At 40.2% G+C, this 21,551-nt stretch overlaps 1 protein-coding gene across 1 annotated transcript; it reads right to left on the bottom strand.

The window, feature by feature from the left end:
- Positions 1–1,725: 1,725 nt before the first annotated feature.
- On the bottom strand, positions 1,726–20,577 carry snx24 (sorting nexin 24). The gene is made up of 7 exons (XM_084325270.1): positions 20,389–20,577; positions 18,146–18,229; positions 12,462–12,566; positions 8,935–9,029; positions 8,755–8,784; positions 8,114–8,178; positions 1,726–5,098 (listed from the first exon to the last, which is right to left on the bottom strand). The coding sequence occupies exons 1-7, from the start codon at positions 20,455–20,457 to the stop codon at positions 5,028–5,030; spliced, it is 519 nt and encodes a 172-aa protein (XP_084181396.1). The 5' UTR covers positions 20,458–20,577; the 3' UTR covers positions 1,726–5,027.
- Between the last annotated feature and the right edge of the window lie 974 nt (positions 20,578–21,551).

The raw sequence follows: 21,551 nt of genomic DNA, 5'->3' as shown, positions 1-21,551 counted from the left end.
ATTTAAGGATGTCACTCGAAAGATACAATTAACTTTTAAATGCTGTTTTTTTAAGCATCTTCTTGGCCTGCTGGCCAGCTAGAGCATGCAATATGGATTGATGACAAGATGGCCTTTGATGTTCATATTGGGAACCTACTGAGAAAACTTAGACCTAAACTGGGATTTTTCTTCTGTCTAAATAAATGTTTCCCGTCTGAAGCCAGGAAGAGAATTGTGCAGAGTTCCTTTCGGTCTGTATTAGACTATGGCGATGTGATCTATATGCATGCTCCTTCCTCCCTGCTTAAAAAGCTGGATTCTGCGTACCATACTGCCATACGTTTTGTAACCGGTGCAGGCTCTCGCACCCACCACTGCACTTTGTATCAGTCCTTAGGATGGTCCTCTCTGTACCAAAGAAGACAATCACACATGTTGATTTTTATCCTTGTCATTGCTAGGTAAGCTGCCCTTATATATCTCCAGACTTCTGTCCTTTTATACTTGCTTTTTAATTTTTCTTTAGTCTACTTTTTCTCCCATTTTCTATTTTTCTCCCATCCCAATTTCGTATCGTCCAATTCTACCCTCCCCTGTCTCGAACGTTGTTAGACCATGCCTCCCACAAGCCGGCTGCAATGTGGACTAAGCCTTACATCACGTGTCCCCTCCGGTACTCGAGGAAGCAGCCGTCGCATCTTTTCACCTGCACAGCGCAATCTCAGCGTCGGGGGTCTGCGTTTGGAGGGCACGCCGCCCCCGTCGCTTCCTGATTCTGCTGCGCAGGCACACCAACCGACCTGTAGGAGTCGCTGTCCACAACGTCCGATCCCCACCCATCAGCTTCCCACCCCCTAATACTGCCAATTGTATTAGTATGAACGACCAGCCAAGCTGATAGCAATGCGGAGAGCTGGGCTCGAACCCAGCGTCTCCTGCATTGGTGGTGAGCGTCTTGCCCACTGCACCACCTAGCCGCCATTAATACGGTACTTGCTTTTTTAATACCAGACGAGCAGCAAATGGGATGCTTTTAAATGTTCCTTTGATGCAGTCAGAGCTTGGTAAAGCTGCATTCTCCCACTATGCTCCCTTTTTATGGAATACACTGCAAGTAAAACTTTGTCTAGAGGCACTTCCTACTGTGAATGCTTTTAAAGGCATGCTACGATTAGCCCTTCACGAAACATGTAACTGTTTTACCTAATGCTATTGCTGATATGATTATGCTCCTTGCCACTGCACAAATGACCTTCTGTATTTATATTTGAATTATATGTTTTTTGTTTAATGCCCTGTTTTATGTTGAAACTTGTTGTGTGCTGTGTTGGGTCAGGACTCCCTGGAAGAAGAGATCTTGTCAATGGGACATTCCTGGATAAATAAAGGATAAATAAAAAAAGAAATGAGGAAAAGCGCTGGAGCGCGTGAGACAGCGACTCGTCAAATTATATTAAAACAAAAAAACAATTTCATGATTCAGAACAATTTGATCATGGATGAACAAAACTTTCAATGTGAATGGTTGATTTGAATTCCAGGCCTAGACTTTTTTTGGTAAAGAATCTAGCACTTTAAGCACTTCAAGGACCTTGTGCGAACCCTGTTTGTACTGTATATTATTGATGATTATGAGACACTAAAATCAAGGGCTGCCCGTTAGTGTAATTAAAGAAAGATTGAATGAATACAGAAACATACATACATACAGGCATCACATATTCATTGTATTTCTTTATTTTTTCAAACAGGAAAAAGTCTTTAATTAAGCACTAGTCATGTCATCTTTAGACCAGATAAAGTGCTGACACATAATTTCCACAAGTACATTTCTTCATCAAAATATTTTTTGGCTGCTTTGAGTTATGGACATATTTGACCAAAACAACATATTTTATAGTCTGCATCAGTATAACGTTACTTTTATTGTCTGTATCAGAGTATAAAGTTACTTGTATAGTCTGTATCGGAGTATAAAGTTACTTGTATAGTCTATCAGAGTATAAAGTTACTTGTATTGTCTGTATCAGAGTATAAAGTTACTTTCTAATGACCTCATCCCCCGTATTCACCACTGGACCTTTGAAGGTGGCTTGATACTTCCTAGCTGGCTTCATATTAGTAGAGAATAATATACAAGATTGTTGGAAAGTTGATATTAGGAGTAGAGAAATAAGAGATTGTTGGAAAATGTATATTATTAGGAGTAGAGAAATAATAAGAGATAGTTAGAAAGTTGATATTAACCCATTCTCTGCCACCACTTTGATCATCCTAAACCATCCTCTGCCAGCGCTATTCGTCTATGGAGATGTTCACCTTCTTTGCAGGGCTATAACTTTTTTAATTGTATTGCTAAATTGACATTACAGAACAATTATCTATCGTTCAGGATGTAGGAACGTTTTACTTTTTCATTCACACATTCATACTAAAATACCGTCTAGAGTATAAATATGTTTTTATCGTTTTCTGCAGTATTTCATAGAACGTGAGATATAGGCATAAATGCATATATTAGATTATCAAATGCAGTTTGATACCGATCCATGCTATATTAAAAATGTCAACTGTACATGGTCCTAAACGTCATGGCTGATCATCTGCGGGTGAACGGAGGGGGGGGGGGGGTCGTTTATAATTCAATGACCGACGTTAAATGATTTATGTAGTATCAGAGCAGTTTGAATCGAAAATGATAAAGAAAAACGCTGAAACTCACCCCAGTCAACTCGTAGCGTTGGGCGATGAGAGTGGAGCAAACAGATCCCAATTATGGGATGTTGATCGATGTGATCCATTTCCGGTTTGTATATTACTAATACACGTCCAAATCATTTCATTATTGAGTTATGGCAAAGATCCATATCGACGTGTCTGTATTGAGCCCCGGGACGATAAACGAGTGGCCGGACGAAAATAGGGGACGGACCGAGCTCCAATGGGCACTTCCGGTTTGGCAACTCGCCGATCGGCCACCAGGTGGCGGTATTGAAGCGTTGCAGAGTTGTGATTGGCAGACAACGCATGGCGGAGAAACCCGCCATAACACGTGATTGGCGGAGAATGGGTTAAGTTAAGAACAGAGAAATTATGAAGAGATTGTTAGAAAGCAGTCATGTACAATAGTGGGGGTCAGTGGAACTGGAGGAAGCAAGTTAAGACCTAAGGTTTGGGGTTCACGCCACCTTCAGGGTGCAAAGGTTAGAATTAGACATCCAGACGCGTCTATACTTCCCGCAAGCAAGTTGTCCTTTTGCGCGATCTGATTGGCCACTGACGTTTCTGGTCATGTGACATGTGCGTCCAATCGTGTGACGGCAAGTTCTTTGGACCGTTAAGCTTAGGCGCTCTTTTGAAGTTGGTTACGGTTAGAGTTTGTCTTAGAGCATGGCGATAGAACGCCAGCCCTGATTCCAAACTCTAACCTTAACCAACTGTGAAAGAGTCGCCTAAGCTTAACCAGTGATAAACTAGGCGTTAGGTCGTTTGCAGGCTGTTCGACGCGGAAATGGGCTAAGACACTGCTCGTCATGCGATTGGCGCACATGTCACATGACCAGAATCGCCAGTGGCCAATCAGAGCAACGCGGAAGGACAACTTGCTTGTGGGAAGTATAGACGCCATCCAGACAGCAAATGATAAGTCCCATGTTGGAGGAGGAAGCTACTCCAAGCCAAGGATTACGGTAGTGTCCTCTCCTCCAAGGGTTGCTGTAGTGTTTTCTGTGGAACACCGGGTCAAATGGGACTGGATAAAACAGCCCCTTTAGGTCAATATTACAGTGGATGTCCTGCTAAAAGGAACACAACAACTTTTTGGAAAATTAGCTATTAGCTGTCGTCCCCAGAGTCAGACAGAGATACCCTTCTCAGATGCCCCAGGCTGAGTGGACCTAATGGGCAGATGTCCATGGAGTAAGTGACTATTCTAATCATCATGGGGCACTTAGTGTTTGATGTTACTAGCTAACTATATACACAACTGTTAGTCTATCTCTGTATAAACCACATGTGTGATATAGGCTGATACTTTCATGATCGTTTGAAGTATTTGAAGTCACAACATGTAAATAAGACCGTTTTGGAGTCGTTGGAAAGTGTATTTTGGTCCGTATCCACTTCCAGTCATCGTGTAAGCTAGCTAGCTCTGCGGGTCTCTCTGTCTATTGCACGCACAGATGAGAAGGGTATAGCAAATAGCTTCCCAAAAGGTTGGCGTGTTCCTTTTAAGAAGAGAGATAGGATTTCCCATTTAAGAAGCTTCTGGTTTGTCCTGAACTAGAAGTGATAATCAGTCCATACTAAAAAGAGCCATAGCCAGTACTGTCTGAGGTACTAGATGATGAAAGGAGGCCAGAAAGACCTTCTCCACAAAGTGCACAGGCAGACAACACATTCACATCATATTCCAAAAAGTAAACAAAACAAACACTTTTTTTTCCCTTTTTAGTCCATGTATTAGTGACCCGTTTGTAGAGTTAGCGTTGGGGAACAGATGAACACAAACATTACTTCACCAATTAGTGACTCGTTCTTCCATTTATATAGTGCCGGAAAAAGTTAACCCATCTACTGTGAGTTTCCATACACATTAATATTCCAGATACTAGCTAATATCCTGGTTAAGGGCCTATTCAGGATACGGTGTGTATATACTAACATTATTATTCCAGATACTAGCTAATATCCCGGTTAAGGTCCTATTCAGGATAAGGTGTGTATATACCAACATTAATATTGCAGATACTAGCTAAAAAGGACTGCTCGATTATGACAAATCATAATCGCAGTATCCTGAATAATATCACAATATTAAAGACATAATACTGTATCCTGAATATCACAGTATTAATGTGTGTGAAAACACTATGAATCTACTGTTCAGTAGTAACAGTTGAGAATGTACCGGAACATTACTGAAACTAGTGTTTAATACTGATTGGGAATGGGAATACTGAATTATTTCCTTTCACGTGTGAAAATCACCATGGAGATGGGATGATCCGTATCCATGGAGACAGTGTGACTCCGAGGGTCTTCTTCTACCTTGGCTGAAGGTCTGGATAGAAGACGCCATGAATGACTCCTTCAATCACCATACTGGAGAACGCATCTAAAAACCAACACATTCACATTACCATACTGGAGAACGCATCTAAAACACAATATTCACATTTACCTTCATATAAAAACCAACACATTCACCTTAATTTACGTACACACTAGTGTACAATTTCTTCTTTTTATTACATTTTGTAACAACATTTCTTAATTTACAATATACCTCCCAGTCTGATTTATAACCTGATGTATTTGCTATTAATTTAGCTCGATTACGTTCTATCATATATTCTTTTAGTTCATCATCCAACCATGGTGTTCTGACGCTTCTGACGGTAAACTTTCTCAATGGTGCATGTTTGTCAACAAGTGGCATAAAAATTGCATCAAATTCCCATAGAGATTTTTCAGGATCTTTTTCCCTCAACACCTTTGACCAACATAGATTTTCAACATCCTTCACAAAGCTGTCTTGATTAAACATTTTATACGATCTTTTGTAAATTATTTTAGGTCCCAGTTTTGGCATTTTAGTCTTCCTCACAATAGCAATTAAGTTATGGTCGCTACAACCAACAGTTACAGATACCGCCTTGGAACATAGCTCCGCATTGTTAGTAAAAATGTGATCAATGCAGGTGGAGACCTGGTTACCATCATTTTTCAAACATATCCTAGTTGGTTTTACACAAGGTTTTACACTTCCAAAAGTGAGGTCGAATGCAATGAAGCGAACTGTCATGTTCCGTGGTATGCAGGAATGGAACTCTCTTCCCAGACATGTTAAGCAGGAGAATAGTAAATGTCGTTTCAAAATCGTGGTAAAACAACATTTTCAACCAAAGAAATTGACATTCCCTAATAGATAGTGTGTACGTAAATGAAAATGTATGTCTGATAAAGAGATAGGTATATATGGATGAAAAGGCATGTGTCTGATAGGGATATATTATTAAAATATTGTATAATTGGCTGATATGAACATAGATAATGTATGTAAAAGCTAAATAGTATATTATGCTGTATTGTATTATGAATTAATTATGAGTAGGTATTATTGTATTGTATTATGAATTCATAAGGCGTATATATTGTTATATTGTATTATGAATTTGATTAGGGTTTTTATTGTTGTTTTAATTGTATGTATGACATGTAAATGTTGTGAGTGTATAAGTCTGTAACTGTATTTTATGTGTTATGGACCCCAGGAAGAATAGCCCCAGCACTGCTGTGGCTAATGGGGATCCAAATAAACTTAAACTTAAATCTAAAGCTAAACAAAACACATTCACATTTACCTTAATAGAAAAACCACCAGTTTGTAAATGTTTATTCTACGTTCTTATGGAATGAATGAGATAAAAATAAAAGATTATATATATAATTTGCTGTATAATTAATTAATCTAATTAACGTGATAAACTGACAGCCCTAGTAGTTATATTATCAATGTATCAGGTTTAGTAGTTATATTATCAATGTATCAGGTTTAGTAGTTATATTAACAATGTATCAGGTTTTAGTAGTTATATTATCAATATCTTAGGGTTAGTAGTTATATTATCAATATCTCAGGGTTAGTATGATTATATTATCAATGTCTCAGGGTTAGTAGTTATATTATCAATGTCTCAGCTTTAGTATGATCAATGTCTCAGGTTTAGTAGTTATATTATCAATGTATCAGGTTTAGTAGTTACAGTATATTATCAATATCTCAGGGTTAGTAGTTATATTATCAATTTATCAGGGTTAGTAGTTATATTATCAATATCTCAGGGTTAGTAGTTATATTATCAATATCTCAGGGTTAGTAGTTATATTATCAATGTCTCAGGTTTAGTAGTTATATTATCAATATCTCAGGGTTAGTAGTTATATTATCAATGTCTTTGGGTTAGTAGTTATATTATCAATGTATCAGGTTTAGTAGTTATATTATCAATATCTCAGGGTTAGTAGTTATATTATCAATGTCTTTGGGTTAGTAGTTATATTATCAATGTATCAGGGTTAGTAGTTATATTATTGAACAGCTGTGTGTTCTACAGCTTGGTCCAAATCAACTTCTAGCTTAACAGGTTCAGCGCCAGAGGTCGCTGTGGGCGTATGGCCGTTGTGTGCCAGCGCTTTGTTCAATGGGGATAAATGCCGGTGTTTGCAGTGCTAAAACTATATTAAATATTATAGCTATGGATCTAATAACATTGTCGATTGTCAGTGAGTTTCTTCTGGTCAAGATGCAAAAAACAGATAATTTTTTCATCCATACATTTCCGTTTTATACCGTGGTGAATATGAGTATAGTTTTAGAGTGATTCTGTGTAATCCCAGGAAACTCCGCCAATACAGCGTTTTTCTGCATTTCATTATAAATCGTGCCATTTCTCACCTGGATCAATAATCAATCTGAAATCAACGCTAGATTATGGGTGGGGGGAGGTCGTTTTTCTATGCTTCGATCTCCACCAACGGAATACGCTACACAGTACATTACAGACACACGCTCCGATCACGGGGAAAGAATTATCGGATCAACGCAATATTGATAACATATAGTCCTTACCTTACCTACTGCAAAAAGAATAATCCAATTATCTGATCGCCATTCCAAATACTGATTGCGATCGTGTTTCCAATGTAATCCACCAAAGAACACGAACCGGGGGGGGCCCGACCCTCGTCGATGCATGGGTTATAAGCGCTTGTCTTGCCGGAGAATTTAGACTCCGGCCGCACGCCGCAGTTCGGCCCAGACAACAAGCCACATCGTTTCAAACGGAGTGCAATAGCGGCCGCAAGGCGTTAGGCGGCGGTATTGGACGTTTGCTATCTCAGACCCATTCCCAATGATAACGTCAGGCTGGATGGATGAATTATGAAGGGAAATAAATAATAAATAATGATGAAAACCCGACTTTTCTCTGGTTTGGCGAGTTAACCCGAAATATGTGGATTAGACTTGGTTTAGTCTTGATTTAGTTCTGGTTTAGATTTGTTTAATTCTGGTTTAGTTCTGGTTTAGACTGGTTTAGTTCTGGTTTAGTCTGGGTTCAGTTCTCACCGTGTGCAGAGGGCAGCAGGTATGGGTCTCTCAGGAACAGCATGGCTGGCTGGTGTGTCAGTTTACTGAAATAATCCACAGAGACAAACTTCACAATGTGCTGCGTTGCTCAGAGGGCCACAGCAAAACAACCAAGAGTTATAGATGTCTTTGAACTAGTTTAATACCAGCATGCTAAGATTAGCGGTTGACAACAATGCAATACAATTCAGGAGAATACGGGTCTATCTTATTTTACCTGTCTTTTAGTTAATCCATCAGGAGAATACGGGTCTATCTTATTTTACCTGTCTTTTAGTGAATCCATCAGGAGAATAAGGGTCTATCTTATCTTATCTCATCTGTCTTTAGTCGAGTGGTTTATACAGGACCGCTGCTACACTCTGGAAGACACATTTCTGTACATGATGTCTGCCGTGTTTCTGTCTGTCTGTCAGACCTTCTCTAAGAAACCTTCTAACTCTGTCTGCCAGACCTTCTCTAAGAGACCTCCTAACTCTGTCTGCCAGACCTTCTCTAAGAGACCTCCTAACTCTCGTCTGCCAGACCTTCTCTAAGAGACGTCCTAACTTTGACAACAAGCCTATACAAAAAAGAAACGTTTAAAATAGTCCAGAAACAAATGAAAAAACAACACTTGCCTTGATTCCTCCGACTCGGTTTCAAATGACCTTTGAGGAAAAAGAACATTAATAGATTAAGAGATTTAAGACATTAGAATATTCATAGAATAAGAGATTTAAGACCGTAAAACAATAATAGATGAAGAGATACTTTTCGTAGAGCTAGGCGGTCATGTGGATTTTCTTCTCCAAACTCACCCACAGCTCTCCGTTTTTGGCAGCGATGGGAAATGTCGGATGTTGAGAAAATCCAGGAATATCTTTGGAAGAACCTCATTCTCCATGATTATAGTCTAGAGAGGCGTAGACAGAGTGCAACATGGGTTAGCCAGGCGTCTGCGGTTTCTACAAGAATGGACTGAAGTTGTTTGTTAAACCTTTAAATGTTATTCACAAAGTTGAATTTGGGCTGGTACTCAAAAAAGGGCAAGAGACTACTCTGAGAGACCCAACTTAAGACTAAACATTCCTAGAGGAACAAGGTTGAAACCTTAAAGTGAGGTCCCATACGCTGCAGTCAAGTTTTTAATGAAAGCGTTATGGTTAGTAGAGGCTGAACAGTAGAGGGTTGGAGTTAGTAGAGGCAAGGCTTTTTACGTTCTGCTGTTGACTCTGGGGTAGGGCTGGGCGATGAATCGATTTTATCGATTAATTCGAATGAATGATTTAGGAAGATTTTTTTTAAATATAAAAAATTTTGTTTAACACTTTGACTGGCAGCAACGCGTTTTGTTGTTAGTTCATGCCGACCGTTGAGTGCCGCCGTATTTTTTTTATTGGCGATTTGAATTCATATTTCATCAATCGAGCCTCAGGTTAGTGTTGCACTCTCTCTCTGAGCTCAATTGGGAAGATACCGCCCCCTATCGTCTCTCCCTGTGTAACTGCACCCCATTACTTTAGACTGATGATGGGGGGGGGGGGGGGGGGGGCAGTTTCCTCATTTTACTTTTCCGTCAAGCCAACTGAAGAATCCATTGTGATCGCCGGCCCGGAAAGCGCGTGGATTATGTATTTACAGTACCCAACGCTGAATCAATAAACGCAATCGATATTTGGAATGGCGATCAGGAATTGGAATAATCTTTTTGGATAACATCTGATCTGAGGTAAGGAATTTATTTTACCAGTCTTAGGATAATCAGAGCTATTTTCACAGAGATATCAGCGTTTGCCCTGTGTGTGTGCGATCAGGAAATGAGATAATCGTTATTTCAGCCCGCTTCTATAGCGTGCATAAGTACACATATACTATCGATAATCTAGCGTTTATTTGAAAACTATTAATAGGCCGAAAAATTACAACGTTTTTGTGTATGCCAGAATATTCCAGTAAATGCCGATTATCACAGAATCTTTATATTTTCCTTGAAAACGAGGGCTTTTCAAAATGCTATAAAACGGAAATGAAGCGATTAAAAAACAATCCGTTTCGACAATGTTGACTGCAAACAAGTCATTGATAAGCGACGGGCAGATTAGACACATAGCCATAATTTAAGACAGAGATTATGCGTTCACAACGCTATCATTGAAGTGGGTTCCGGCATTCAACCACGTTTTACCACGTTAACCAGTGGCACTGGAAGTGTTAAGAGTCACCTTTTATTTTACAAAAAGTGATGTTTGGTGAAAGTTTGCACTTTATTAATCCCAATAGGGAAATTCATTCTTGTTTGATGATCAAGAGGCACCTTTTATTTGTTTTAAGTGAAGTTTGGTGAAAAAGCAAGTTATTGCACTATTAATCCCAATAGGGACATTCATCTTTGTTTGATCAAGAGTAACCTTTTATATTATATATATATATATATATATATATATATATTATATTCTTTTTTTTAAGTGAAGATTGGTGAAAGTTAGGTTTGCACTCCAATCCCAATATGGAAATTCATCTTGGTTTAATATTTTTTTGTGTCAAATAAAAACAAAGCTTATCCTTTGTTTAAGCTTTGTAATATCCTTGTCATTTCTAGTTTTTAACACTTTAACTGCCACACACGAGATATCGCGGGTTTATTTTTATGTGGTTGAAAGCCACTCACGAGATTTCTCAGATTATTTTTTTTTTTTTAGCGATCTGAAATCATATTGCATCACGCGAGCCTACACGAGCTCCGCCGGAGATTATATGTGGAAAAAAGCGCCCCCTATCGTCTTTCAGATGACATCAGGGATTTTGGAATGGACTCAATGAAAATGGATGGGGGAAAAAATCCGGTACTCCACATTTTCCAGTCCACTGATCCAGCCGGGGTTACCACAGTTCATTCTGGAGCGTCTGAGCCCCGCTGATCATGGAGTTCTACTGTATCGCGTTGGATCCATACACTTATCGATTTTTTCGAATGGTGATCAGGAATTGGAATATACCAGTTGGATACCATCTGATGTCAGGTAAGGACTCTATGTTATCAGTGTTAGGATAATCAGACTAATTTTGATGAAGTTATAGGCTGTTTTGTGAAATGGACTCTTTCGGTTTCACTGTAAAAGTCAGAGAGGAAATCAACGCGGCGATTATCCGTGCGCGGCCCGAATGTGCTTGCGTGCACGTATAATATTGATCATCTAGCGTTTATTTGAAAACGATTCATAAAAAGGCTGACGAATATCAACGTTGTGGAATATTCCAGTAAAGGACGATTTTCATAGAATGGTCCAGAATGGGCTGTTTTTTATCTGAAAACGGGTGCTTTTCTAAATGCTCTGAAACGGAAATGACGCGATAAAAAAACAATCTGCCTTGACAGCACTGACTGGAAAATAGTCTTTGATAATGCGATGGGCAGATTAGACACATAGCCATAATTTAAAACATAGATTAGGCTATATTAACGTTAACATTGGCGCCGATGGTGGCATTCAGCGGGTAAAAAGGAAAACCCGGCGTGGCGCTCAAAGTGTTAAGAGAGAAAATCGATTAAAATCGTAAATCGGATGTGGTGTGAAAAAAAATCAGATATTTTATTTTTAGGCCATATCACCCATCTGAGGAAGACACGCAAATGTGAACGGTACCCAACCCTACTCCAGATTACACAAGACTTTTACTTTTGACAACACCAAGCTCCCTCCTTTGTAGCAACAGTTGAATGGCTCCATGGAGATGTTAATGTTTGGTGAATCATGATCGTTTTGGTTGTAAAATAAGATTTAAGTCACGCCTTATTTACATTTGTTTGAATTTCAATAAGGCAGAAATGTACTTCCTTAAGTAACCATGCTAATCTTACTCAGTAAAACCCAGAATATTTAAAGATAAGTGAAGGGGTACCCCAAAAATGCCTACTGAGCCATCAAGAATTTAAGACGTCTGAACCTCTGTACTGAAAATACTGTACTGCTACTAAACCATCATAAAGTTAAGATACTGAACCTCTGTACTGAAGAGACTGTACTGCTACTAAACTAAACCATCATAAAGTTAAGATACTGAACCTCTGTACTGAAGAGACTGTACTGCTACTAAAGTAACTAAACCATCATAAAGTTAAGATACTGAACCTCTGTACTGAAGAGACTGTACTGCTACTAAAGTAACTAAACCATCATAAAGTTAAGATACTGAACCTCTGTACTGAAGAGACTGTACTGCTACTAAAGTAACTAAACCATCATAAAGTTAAGATACTGAACCTCTGTACTGAAAAGACTGTACTGCTACTAGTGTTGTAGTAGTTAGTTGTGGATTTTTAGTTTATTCCAGAGAATACAGGTACCTGCAGGTACTGCTCCAGACCCAGTCTCCTCTGATCCAGGACTTTAGGAATCCAGTTCCTCACATGTTTAGAAGGAATCTCAGGAGGCTTGATGTACTTCTTCATCTGAGAAACACACACACACGGTCAAAAATGTTACCGTTTGTTACACACATACACACAGTCAGAAAATATGTTACATTACACACACACAGGGTCAGAAAGGATGTTATATTATGCACACACACACAAAGGATGTTAGTAGCTACATTATATACATATAGCCTATATATATACAATGGGGGAAATAAGTATTGAACACATCAACATTTTGTTCAGTAAATGTATTTCCAATGAGCGTATTCAAGCGAAATTTGCACCAGACGTTTGTATTACCTCAAGAAATCCAGACAAGAAATCTAAACATTAAAGTCCATATGTAAATAAAGTTGTGTAATAAAGTGGAATGAAACAGGAAAAAAGTATTGGACACACTAAGAAAAAGCAGTACACTGACCACAGCAAGGAAAGGCAAGGAACTAGCTGAAAACCAAAACTAATTAGGAGGCAACTCAACCTCCTATCTGTGCTAATAATGTCAACTGGGTTAGAATATATTGATGGGCTATAAAATGTTTTTTTTTGTTACCAAGGTGCCACACAAGAAACATCAAATGATGGGTAAAAGCAAAGAGCTCTCAAGACCTTCACAAACAGATTGTTGCAAATCATGAAAATAGAATTGGCTAAAGACGTATTTCACAACTTCAGAATCTTCCAGTAAGCACCATTGGGGGCATTATCCATAAGTGGAAGCAACATCACTCCATCATCAACCGGCCATCAACATTTCTGATCAGGGAGTCAGAAGGATACGAAGAGTAGCCAGAGAGCCATGGACCACTAGGAAAGAGCTCCAGAAAGACTTGGAGGCAGCAGGTACAACTGTGACAGAAAGGACCATAGGCAATGCACTCCACCGCCATGGCCTCTGTGCGCGCTCAGCCCGCAAGACTCCACTACTGAAAAAAAGACATGTTGAAGCTTGTTTAAAGTTTGCCTAACAACATTTGGACAAGCCAGTGAATTACTGGGAGCATGTACTCTGGTCAGATGAGACCAAAATGTTACTTTCTGGCTGTCACACAACACACCATGTTTGGAGGAGAAATGGCAGTGCACATTACCCAAATAACACAACAGTGAAGTTTGGAGGTGGAAGTATCATGGTGTGGGGCTGCTTCTCCTCTCCTGGTACTGGCAGACTTCATATCATTGAAGGAACAATGAATGGAGCCATGTACAGAGAGATTCTTGGGATGAACCTGCTGCCAGGCCCGGACTGGCCATCGGCCTGGCCTACAAAAAAAAAAAAAAAGGTATCTAAAATCTTTTTTTTCTTAAATAATTTTTTTTTCCATGCCATTGTTTCTAGTTGTGGCGACGCGATAGTTATATAACCTAGGTGGGTGGGGAACAACCAGGATTTCACTGTCTGCGACAGAGTTGGAGAACTATCTCTCTCGACTCTCTCCCTCTCACGGATCACACACACAAATGAAGCCGTGCTGCCGCTTGTGATTGGTGGAGGCGGGACCAGGCGATACAACTGATTGACAGCGGAGGCGGCGAATGGAATGGCAGATGGCACTCAGATGCAGAATAACAGCCAGGCAGTGAGCCAGGTAGTGAGGGACTCGGGAGAGATACAGTAGAGCGAAAGTCAATTAACGTTGATGTCAAGATGGACGGTGGAAGAAAGAGAAAGGGTGGAGGAGAGAGGGATAAAACAAAGAAAAATAAAGGCCCTTACAGGAGATGCTGCTAAATCCAGCAACATTTATCAAATGTTTTCTTGCACCAAGGTCAAGGAACCAGCAGATTAGTCAGTGATACAAATAAACATGTGGATGTTAGCTAGCTAACGTTACCATGCAATGCAGCATCTCCCCTGTCAAAAGCCCAATGTTAAATCTGCCAAGAAACAAATAAAAAATGTAACCCTTGTGTCTGAAAACTAAAGTGTTATACTCTTACCATAGGGGACTAAATTGAAAAACGCCATAAAAAGATTATATGTTGAAATAATTTCCCACTTTCTTTTCCATAAATATTTTATTCAACTTCAGATTAAAAATGAAATACTCCCACTTTTCTGAAAGGAGTTGTTAAATCTGACATTACAAAAAACAATATGTGGTGATTATGATCGGGGCTGAAGTTGAATAAACAAATTATGAAAGAGAAAGTCAAACAAATTCCAAGATAATTAAAAGATTACACACCTTTGTCAGATATATTGGCTACAAACATAATCACTGCAAAGTTATCAAAAAAATAAGAATCTGATCAGACACAAGGGTTCCCTTTCTAATTTCCTCAACAACATCTAGTCTAGTTAATATGATCAATATTATTTGACAATTGATGCTTTTTGTTGGAAATTTCAGTCAGTGAGCTCATACTTTGAGCTAATTTTATAGTTAAAATGATTAAGACAACGCAATCTTCTGTCTTCGTTGTGCATGCATGCGTGTGCTCACCACGCGCGATACATGTGTCACTATTCTGGCAGTGGCTACTGTTATTATAGTATTGTTAATGAAAGGTCTGTTATTTAATGTTTGTGTAAAGGGCTATTTTAACTGTTGATGGGTAGTGCATCAGTAAAGTGAATATGGTATTGTGCTCTTGCTCTGTTTGAATAGGTGGAGAGAATGGTAAACTGTATTATAATAGTAAATAAAAAAATATGTTGTGCTCCTGCTTTTTTCTTTTTGAAGGTGGAGAGAGTAGCATTGCTAGTGCCACAACAGTTTTATTTGAGGTTCATAACAGTACATTGTACTAAGCAATTGTTGGCTCATTAGTTTGTGATTCACATGCACTCAAATTAACCAGAATGCAGGAAATTAAGTCTTTGTAAGTAAAAATGTCCTGGTGGGAGACCCCCAGACCCCCCGCTTAAAAAGTGGCCTGACTGAGGCTATATTTCACGCTATATCTCCCGGTATGAATTATTTCCCCAGTCCGGCCCTGCCTGCTGCCATCCACCAGGATGCTGAGGATGACATGTGGGTAGACCTTCCACCATGACAACAATCCAAAGCATACAGCAAAGGAAACTTGCAGTTGATTTCAGAGAAAGAAAATCAACTTGTTGGAATGGCCCAGTCAATCACCTGACTTAAAATGTGAAAACGCCATGTAATAAATATATATATACACACACAGTTGAGGCCAAAATTATTATCCCCAGGAATTATGGAACATTTTCCTAAAATGTTTCCCAATGTTTGCAGCATTGATAACACTTGATATAATAAAACATTAACCAGCGCTATTTAGTAGCTTTTGGTACATTTTGGAATATAAAATAAGTTTTTAGGCTTGCTTTATAGCAAATATATTGAAAAATGCGTTGATTGAAAGAGCTCCAAGGACTCCAAGAAACAGGCCACTTACCGGTACATTATTGAGAGAGACTATACTCTACTACTCATACTCACCATGCCAAAGACAAAGGAAATCATTATTGCTACGTACAAGGAGACAAATTCTGTAAGAAACAAACCTGGGCGTGGTCAAAAGCGCAAGATTTCAAGAACTCTGGAGAGGAAATGAGTCAGAGATGTCAGCAGGAGGCCCCGGACATCTGCCAAGGTGGTTGTTGCTGACCGGGCCTCTTCTGGTGTAGGGAGGAGGTAGAAGTTTCGAATTTTCAAAGTGAAGCAAACCATTCTTATTTAATATTTTATTTAGAGGCAGCCTAATTGATCTAAAATATGCACATGCTACCGTTTCTGTTTGTTTCTTAAAAACGGTGGATAGGCCAATGCAATGCTGTTATTATAGGCTACGATGGTGAATGGTGTCATTTTGATTTATTGTCGGTCAGCTGAGCCGATCAACGTTCTGAAGGATTATCTGAACTTCAGATTCTGAAGTGCCTATATATGTGCAACATTTTAATGATCCATTCTTTTTAATTTTAATTTTTTTTAATCTTTCCCCCCCTCCTTTTTCCTCCGTTTTTCTCCCATCCCAATGTTAGTCGTTATACCAAATCCCAATCCCCTTCCTGGTCGCTGCGCACCTACCCCCTACGGTCCGTCTGGGAGAGTGGAGGCCATCACATGCTTCCTCCGACACATGTGTAGCCAGCCTGTTTCTGACCTGGCCTCTTCTGGAGTTGATGTTTCAAGGAACACAGGTGGGCTTCAGCAGGGCCATCGTCCCAGAAGAACCCCTTTACTCAAAGAGCGGCACATCAGAGCCAGACGGAGGTTTACCCCGTGAACATTTGAAAGGTAAAGATGAGTTTTGAAAGTCTGTGCTTTGTTCTGATGAGACACATGGATGTTGCTCATGTTTGGGGAAGAAAGGGAGAGGCCTAAGAACACAGTTCAACATGGTGGTGGAGCATCATGCATTGTTGTTATGTGAAAAGAAAATGTATGGAAAAATGCATACACTGTATCGCTGTGACAATTACCAATGTGTTTACACATATGGCTTAATAAAGGAATCTGAATGTGCTGTGGGGCTGTTCCGCAGCCTCAGGCACAGGGAGCCTTGTTCGCGTGTATGGCGTCATGAAAAAAGAAAATTATGTTGACATTTTGAGGAATAATATGAAGAAGTCTAGGTGTGTAGGTCGTCGCTGGGTCTTCCAACAAGACAAAGACCCAAAGCATAGATCAAAATCGGTCCAACAGTTCCTAAAGGACACCAAGACCAAGGTCCTGGAGTGGCCCGCCCAGAGCCCAGATCTTAATCCTATTGAGAGTCTATGGCGGGTGCTCAAAGTGAATGTCCACGATGCTCGGAAACCACGGAATTTGGATTGATTGGTCAATAGCCCCCCGACTGCGGTCATTATTTTTCAATAATGACCGCAGATTTTTCAATAATGACCGCAGAGCGCAGCTGTTCGCAATCAAGCCCACTGACACACTGTTTCAGTGCAATTAGACACTGCCGTGCCGGCGATGACAGGGGGCGGAGCGACGAGCGGAACACAGCGGAGCCAGAACACAGAGGCTGCCCGCGATAATAATAATCACTTTATTTGGGCTGACAGAGCCACAGAACAACTGCGATTTGTCAAATGAATTAGGTATATTGTTAGTAAGTTAGCCATGTAATAAGCGGGATAATGTATAGCCTACTCGGTCATTGTCGCAAAATAATTGACCTTCACTACGTTTAAAACACCTCGGCGCGGCGCCTCGGTATTTTAAACTCCGTGTCGGTCAATTATTTTGCGACAATGACCTCGTAGCCATACATTATCCCTTACTTAATGGCCAGGGGGCTAATAATTTTGGACGTGTCATTTTTGCAGTTTCTTGTTTTAACTCTTGTTTTAAAATAAAATATCCTAATGAAACATAGTGGACATTTTGTCTTTATTATTTTGGAAACAAATACACTATAAACACTTGTTAATGGTAATTACCATGAAGAAATCAAGGGGTTTGTTTGATTTCACAAGGGGGCTAATAATTTTGGTCTCAACTGTACACACACAGTCAGTAGTAGCCACATTATTCACTCACACACACACACACACACACACACACGACAGTGTGTAGATGATGGTAAACTCAGTCTGGGTACCTCCTCATCTAAACACTGTCAGACACACTGTAGTAGTGATGATGACGATGGTGATGGTGGTGATGAAGAACACAGGGACCCACCATCTTGTGCAGAGTGTGAAACTCGCTGTAGCGTTTCTCCACCGTGTGCAGCCGGCCGTTCATCACAACTTCCACCTTAAACACCTGCCAGGAAGACCAGAGAACAGTTCAGCCAATCAATCAATCAATCAATCAGCCTTAAACACCTGCCAGGAAGACCAGAGAACAGTTCAGCCAATCAATCAATCAGCCTTAAACACCTGCCAGGAAGACCAGAGAACAGTTCAGCCAATCAATCAGCCTTAAACACCTGCCAGGAAGACCAGAGAACAGTTCAGCCAATCAATCAATCTATCAGCCTTAAACACCTGCCAAGAAGACCAGAGAACAGTTCAGCCAATCAATCAATCAGCCTTAAACACCTGCCAGGAAGACCAGAGAACAGTTCAACCATAAACATCCAACCCCACTCAACGTAGTTTCTTCCCCCTCAAATGTATGTCTCTTTTAGAAACTCTGTCTCTTAAACAGTACTGTATATTTGTAGATCTTCTTGCATGTCATAAATGTCTGGATGTAACAGTACTGTAGATCTGTATGTCATAAATGTCATTATGAATTGAAAATGGGGGACCCTGATGTAAACAAGACGAAAGTCTTTCTCTGGTCTGCATCCCCTTAACAATCGTGTGTATTGAGCCGTACTGTATTGTACCCATTCTGCAATCTGTTAATAAAGTTGTCAATCAATCAATCAATCACCCTTAACCCCCTGCCAGGAAGACCAGAGAACAGTTAACCATTAAACACCTGCCAGGAAGAGCAGCTTCAGGGTTATAGTGAGCTAACATGGTTATAGTGAGCTAACAGCTAACAGGGTTATAGTGAGCTAACAGCTAACAGGGTTATAGTGAGCTAACAGCTAACAGGGTTATAGTGAGCTACCAGCTAACAGGGTTATAGTGAGCTAACAGCTAACAGGGTTATAGTGAGCTACCAGCTAACAGGGCTATAGTGAGCTAACAGCTAACAGGGTTATAGTGAGCTAACAGCTAACAGGGTTATAGTGAGCTAACAGAGCTCTGGTAAACAAGAATACCCTGAAGACGAGTCTGGCAGGAGCACTCATTCAAGGGTACTACGACTATGCTTGCACCTCATGGTACCAAAGCACCTCAAAGGCACTAAAAAACGAATTACAAACATCTCAAAACAAACTAGTCAGACTACTGCTTGACCTGACTCCTAGAACCCACCTCACCCCTGCCCACTTTGACAACCTAGGATGGCTTAGAGTAGACGACAGAGTACAGCAACTTGCAATGGGCCTGGTCTACAAGATACACTACACAACCAAGGTACCCATGTACATGTCAAAATACTTCCCAAAGGTCAGTGAATACCACGATCACAACACCAGAGGGAGCTCCACAAATCATGTTAAACCCAGATTCGGCTCAAACAAGGGACTAAACACGTTTCGCAATTATGCCACATCAATGTGGAACGGCCTACCCACAGCTGTAAAGGAATGTGAATCACTACCCACTTTCAAAAACACTCTCAAAGAACACCTACGGGAGACTGCAATTCGAAACTGGCCCCTACAAATGTCCTAACCCAGTTGTACAGTAAATGACCAAGTATGGCTTTGTCAGTATTCCAATGTACAGTGTCCCCCACCCACCCCCTACCCCCCTCCAATGTACAGCCCCCCCCCCCCCCCCCAACCTCCTCCAATGTACAGTTTCTACGTCAAATGTATACACTCTTTTCTGGACACTTTTGGTATCACAAACAGTACTGTATTTGCAAATCTGGTATGTCATAAATGTATAGATGTAGCAGTACTGTCTATCTGTATGTCGTGTGTGTCATATATGTTATGATGAATTGAAAATGGGGGACCCTGATGTAAACAAGACGAAAGTCTTTCTATGGTCTGCATCACCTTAACAATTGTATGTATTGAGCTGTACTGTACCCATTCTGCAATCTGTTAATAAACTTTTCAATCAATCAATCAATCAACAGCTAACAGGGTTATAGTGAGCTAACAGGGTTATAGTGAGCTAACAGCTACCAGGGTTATAGTGAGCTAACAGGGTTATAGTGAGCTAACAGCTAACAGGGAGCTAACAGGGTTATAGTGAGCTAACAGGGAGCTAACAGGGTTATAGTGAGCTAACAGCTAACAGGGTTATAGTGAGCTAACAGCTAACAGGGTTATAGTGAGCTAACAGCTAACAGGGTTATAGTGAGCTAACAGCTAACAGGGTTATAGTGAGCTAACAGCCTCTCACCGTGAATCCTCTCTCCACAGAATTCTCCTCGGAACGGAAGGACGGGATAGAAACTCGGACCGGGGCCATTTGAACTGTAATACCTCGAACTAACAGAGAGAAGCAAAACCACACCAGATAAATAATATATATTGATCCCAGGAAAGCTCGTCTGCTTCTGTCAGCTGAGTTGCGATGCTAACAACAGAGTTAGCCTGGATAGGATACAAACACAAGACAGACTGACCTACTCACCGCTGCCCTCTGATGGACAGGAGGACTTAGCGTCAGCACATTCTCTAGTCTACAGCTGTGTCTGTCTCGTATCATAATCTATAAATAGATAGTGTTGGGGAGTAGCTTCACTACATGTAATTAAACTAGTAGTTTAACTACATTTATGTTGCAGTATAGATTGCTGGTAGATTAGATTAAAATGTATTATTCGTCATTATACAGCACAAGTACAACAAAAATAAGTCTGGCATCCAACCAGAGTGCAAATGTAACAAAGTGCAATAGTAATATGCAATGTACAGGTTATAAAACTGGATATAAAATATATAAATTAGTACTAGTACAGAGTAATAGTGGTAATCAGATGTATGTACAGAGTTGTAGTATTATTATGTACAGTGATACAGATATAGACACTATACGTTACACTGGCCAGCAGTGTAACTAGTTGTACGAGTATAAGTAAGGGATATATGTATAGTATACAGATATGTAAAAGGCAGTATATGGATGGGTTAATGTAGCATCCTTCTATCCCCATGCCATCAGGGTGCTCAATGACTATGCAACATTAACCCATTCATCTACATTAATTTCACACTCACCCTTAACACATTGGACGCCAGCAGCAGGGGGCGCTGATCCCCATTCAGCGCCAGTGCGTTATTCAATGGATATAGTTTTAGAATGCCAAACTTGCGAGTCCTAAAACCAGTGTGCGAACCATGCTATGGTCTTCGGGGGAGCTCATAATTTTTTAGGGGGGGGGCGCTGCTTGTGCCTCGCAGGGAGGACTTTACTGTGACGCTTTCTGTACTCGACATACTGTAGGCCTTGTGTATGTATGTGACAAATAAACCTCTTGAATCTTGTCATATATTCAATCAGTTTCAGTAACTACAGAACACATATTGTAATAGACTCACTTGTTGTTGTTTTGTGGTCCG

The sequence above is a fragment of the Notolepis coatsorum genome, assembly GCF_963971535.1.
Source record: "Notolepis coatsorum genome assembly, chromosome: 11".
In the NCBI taxonomy this organism is placed as follows: Eukaryota; Metazoa; Chordata; class Actinopteri; order Aulopiformes; family Paralepididae; genus Notolepis; species Notolepis coatsorum.
Note: the sequence above shows the minus strand (reverse complement) of the source record. Positions and strands in the feature narration are given on the sequence as shown.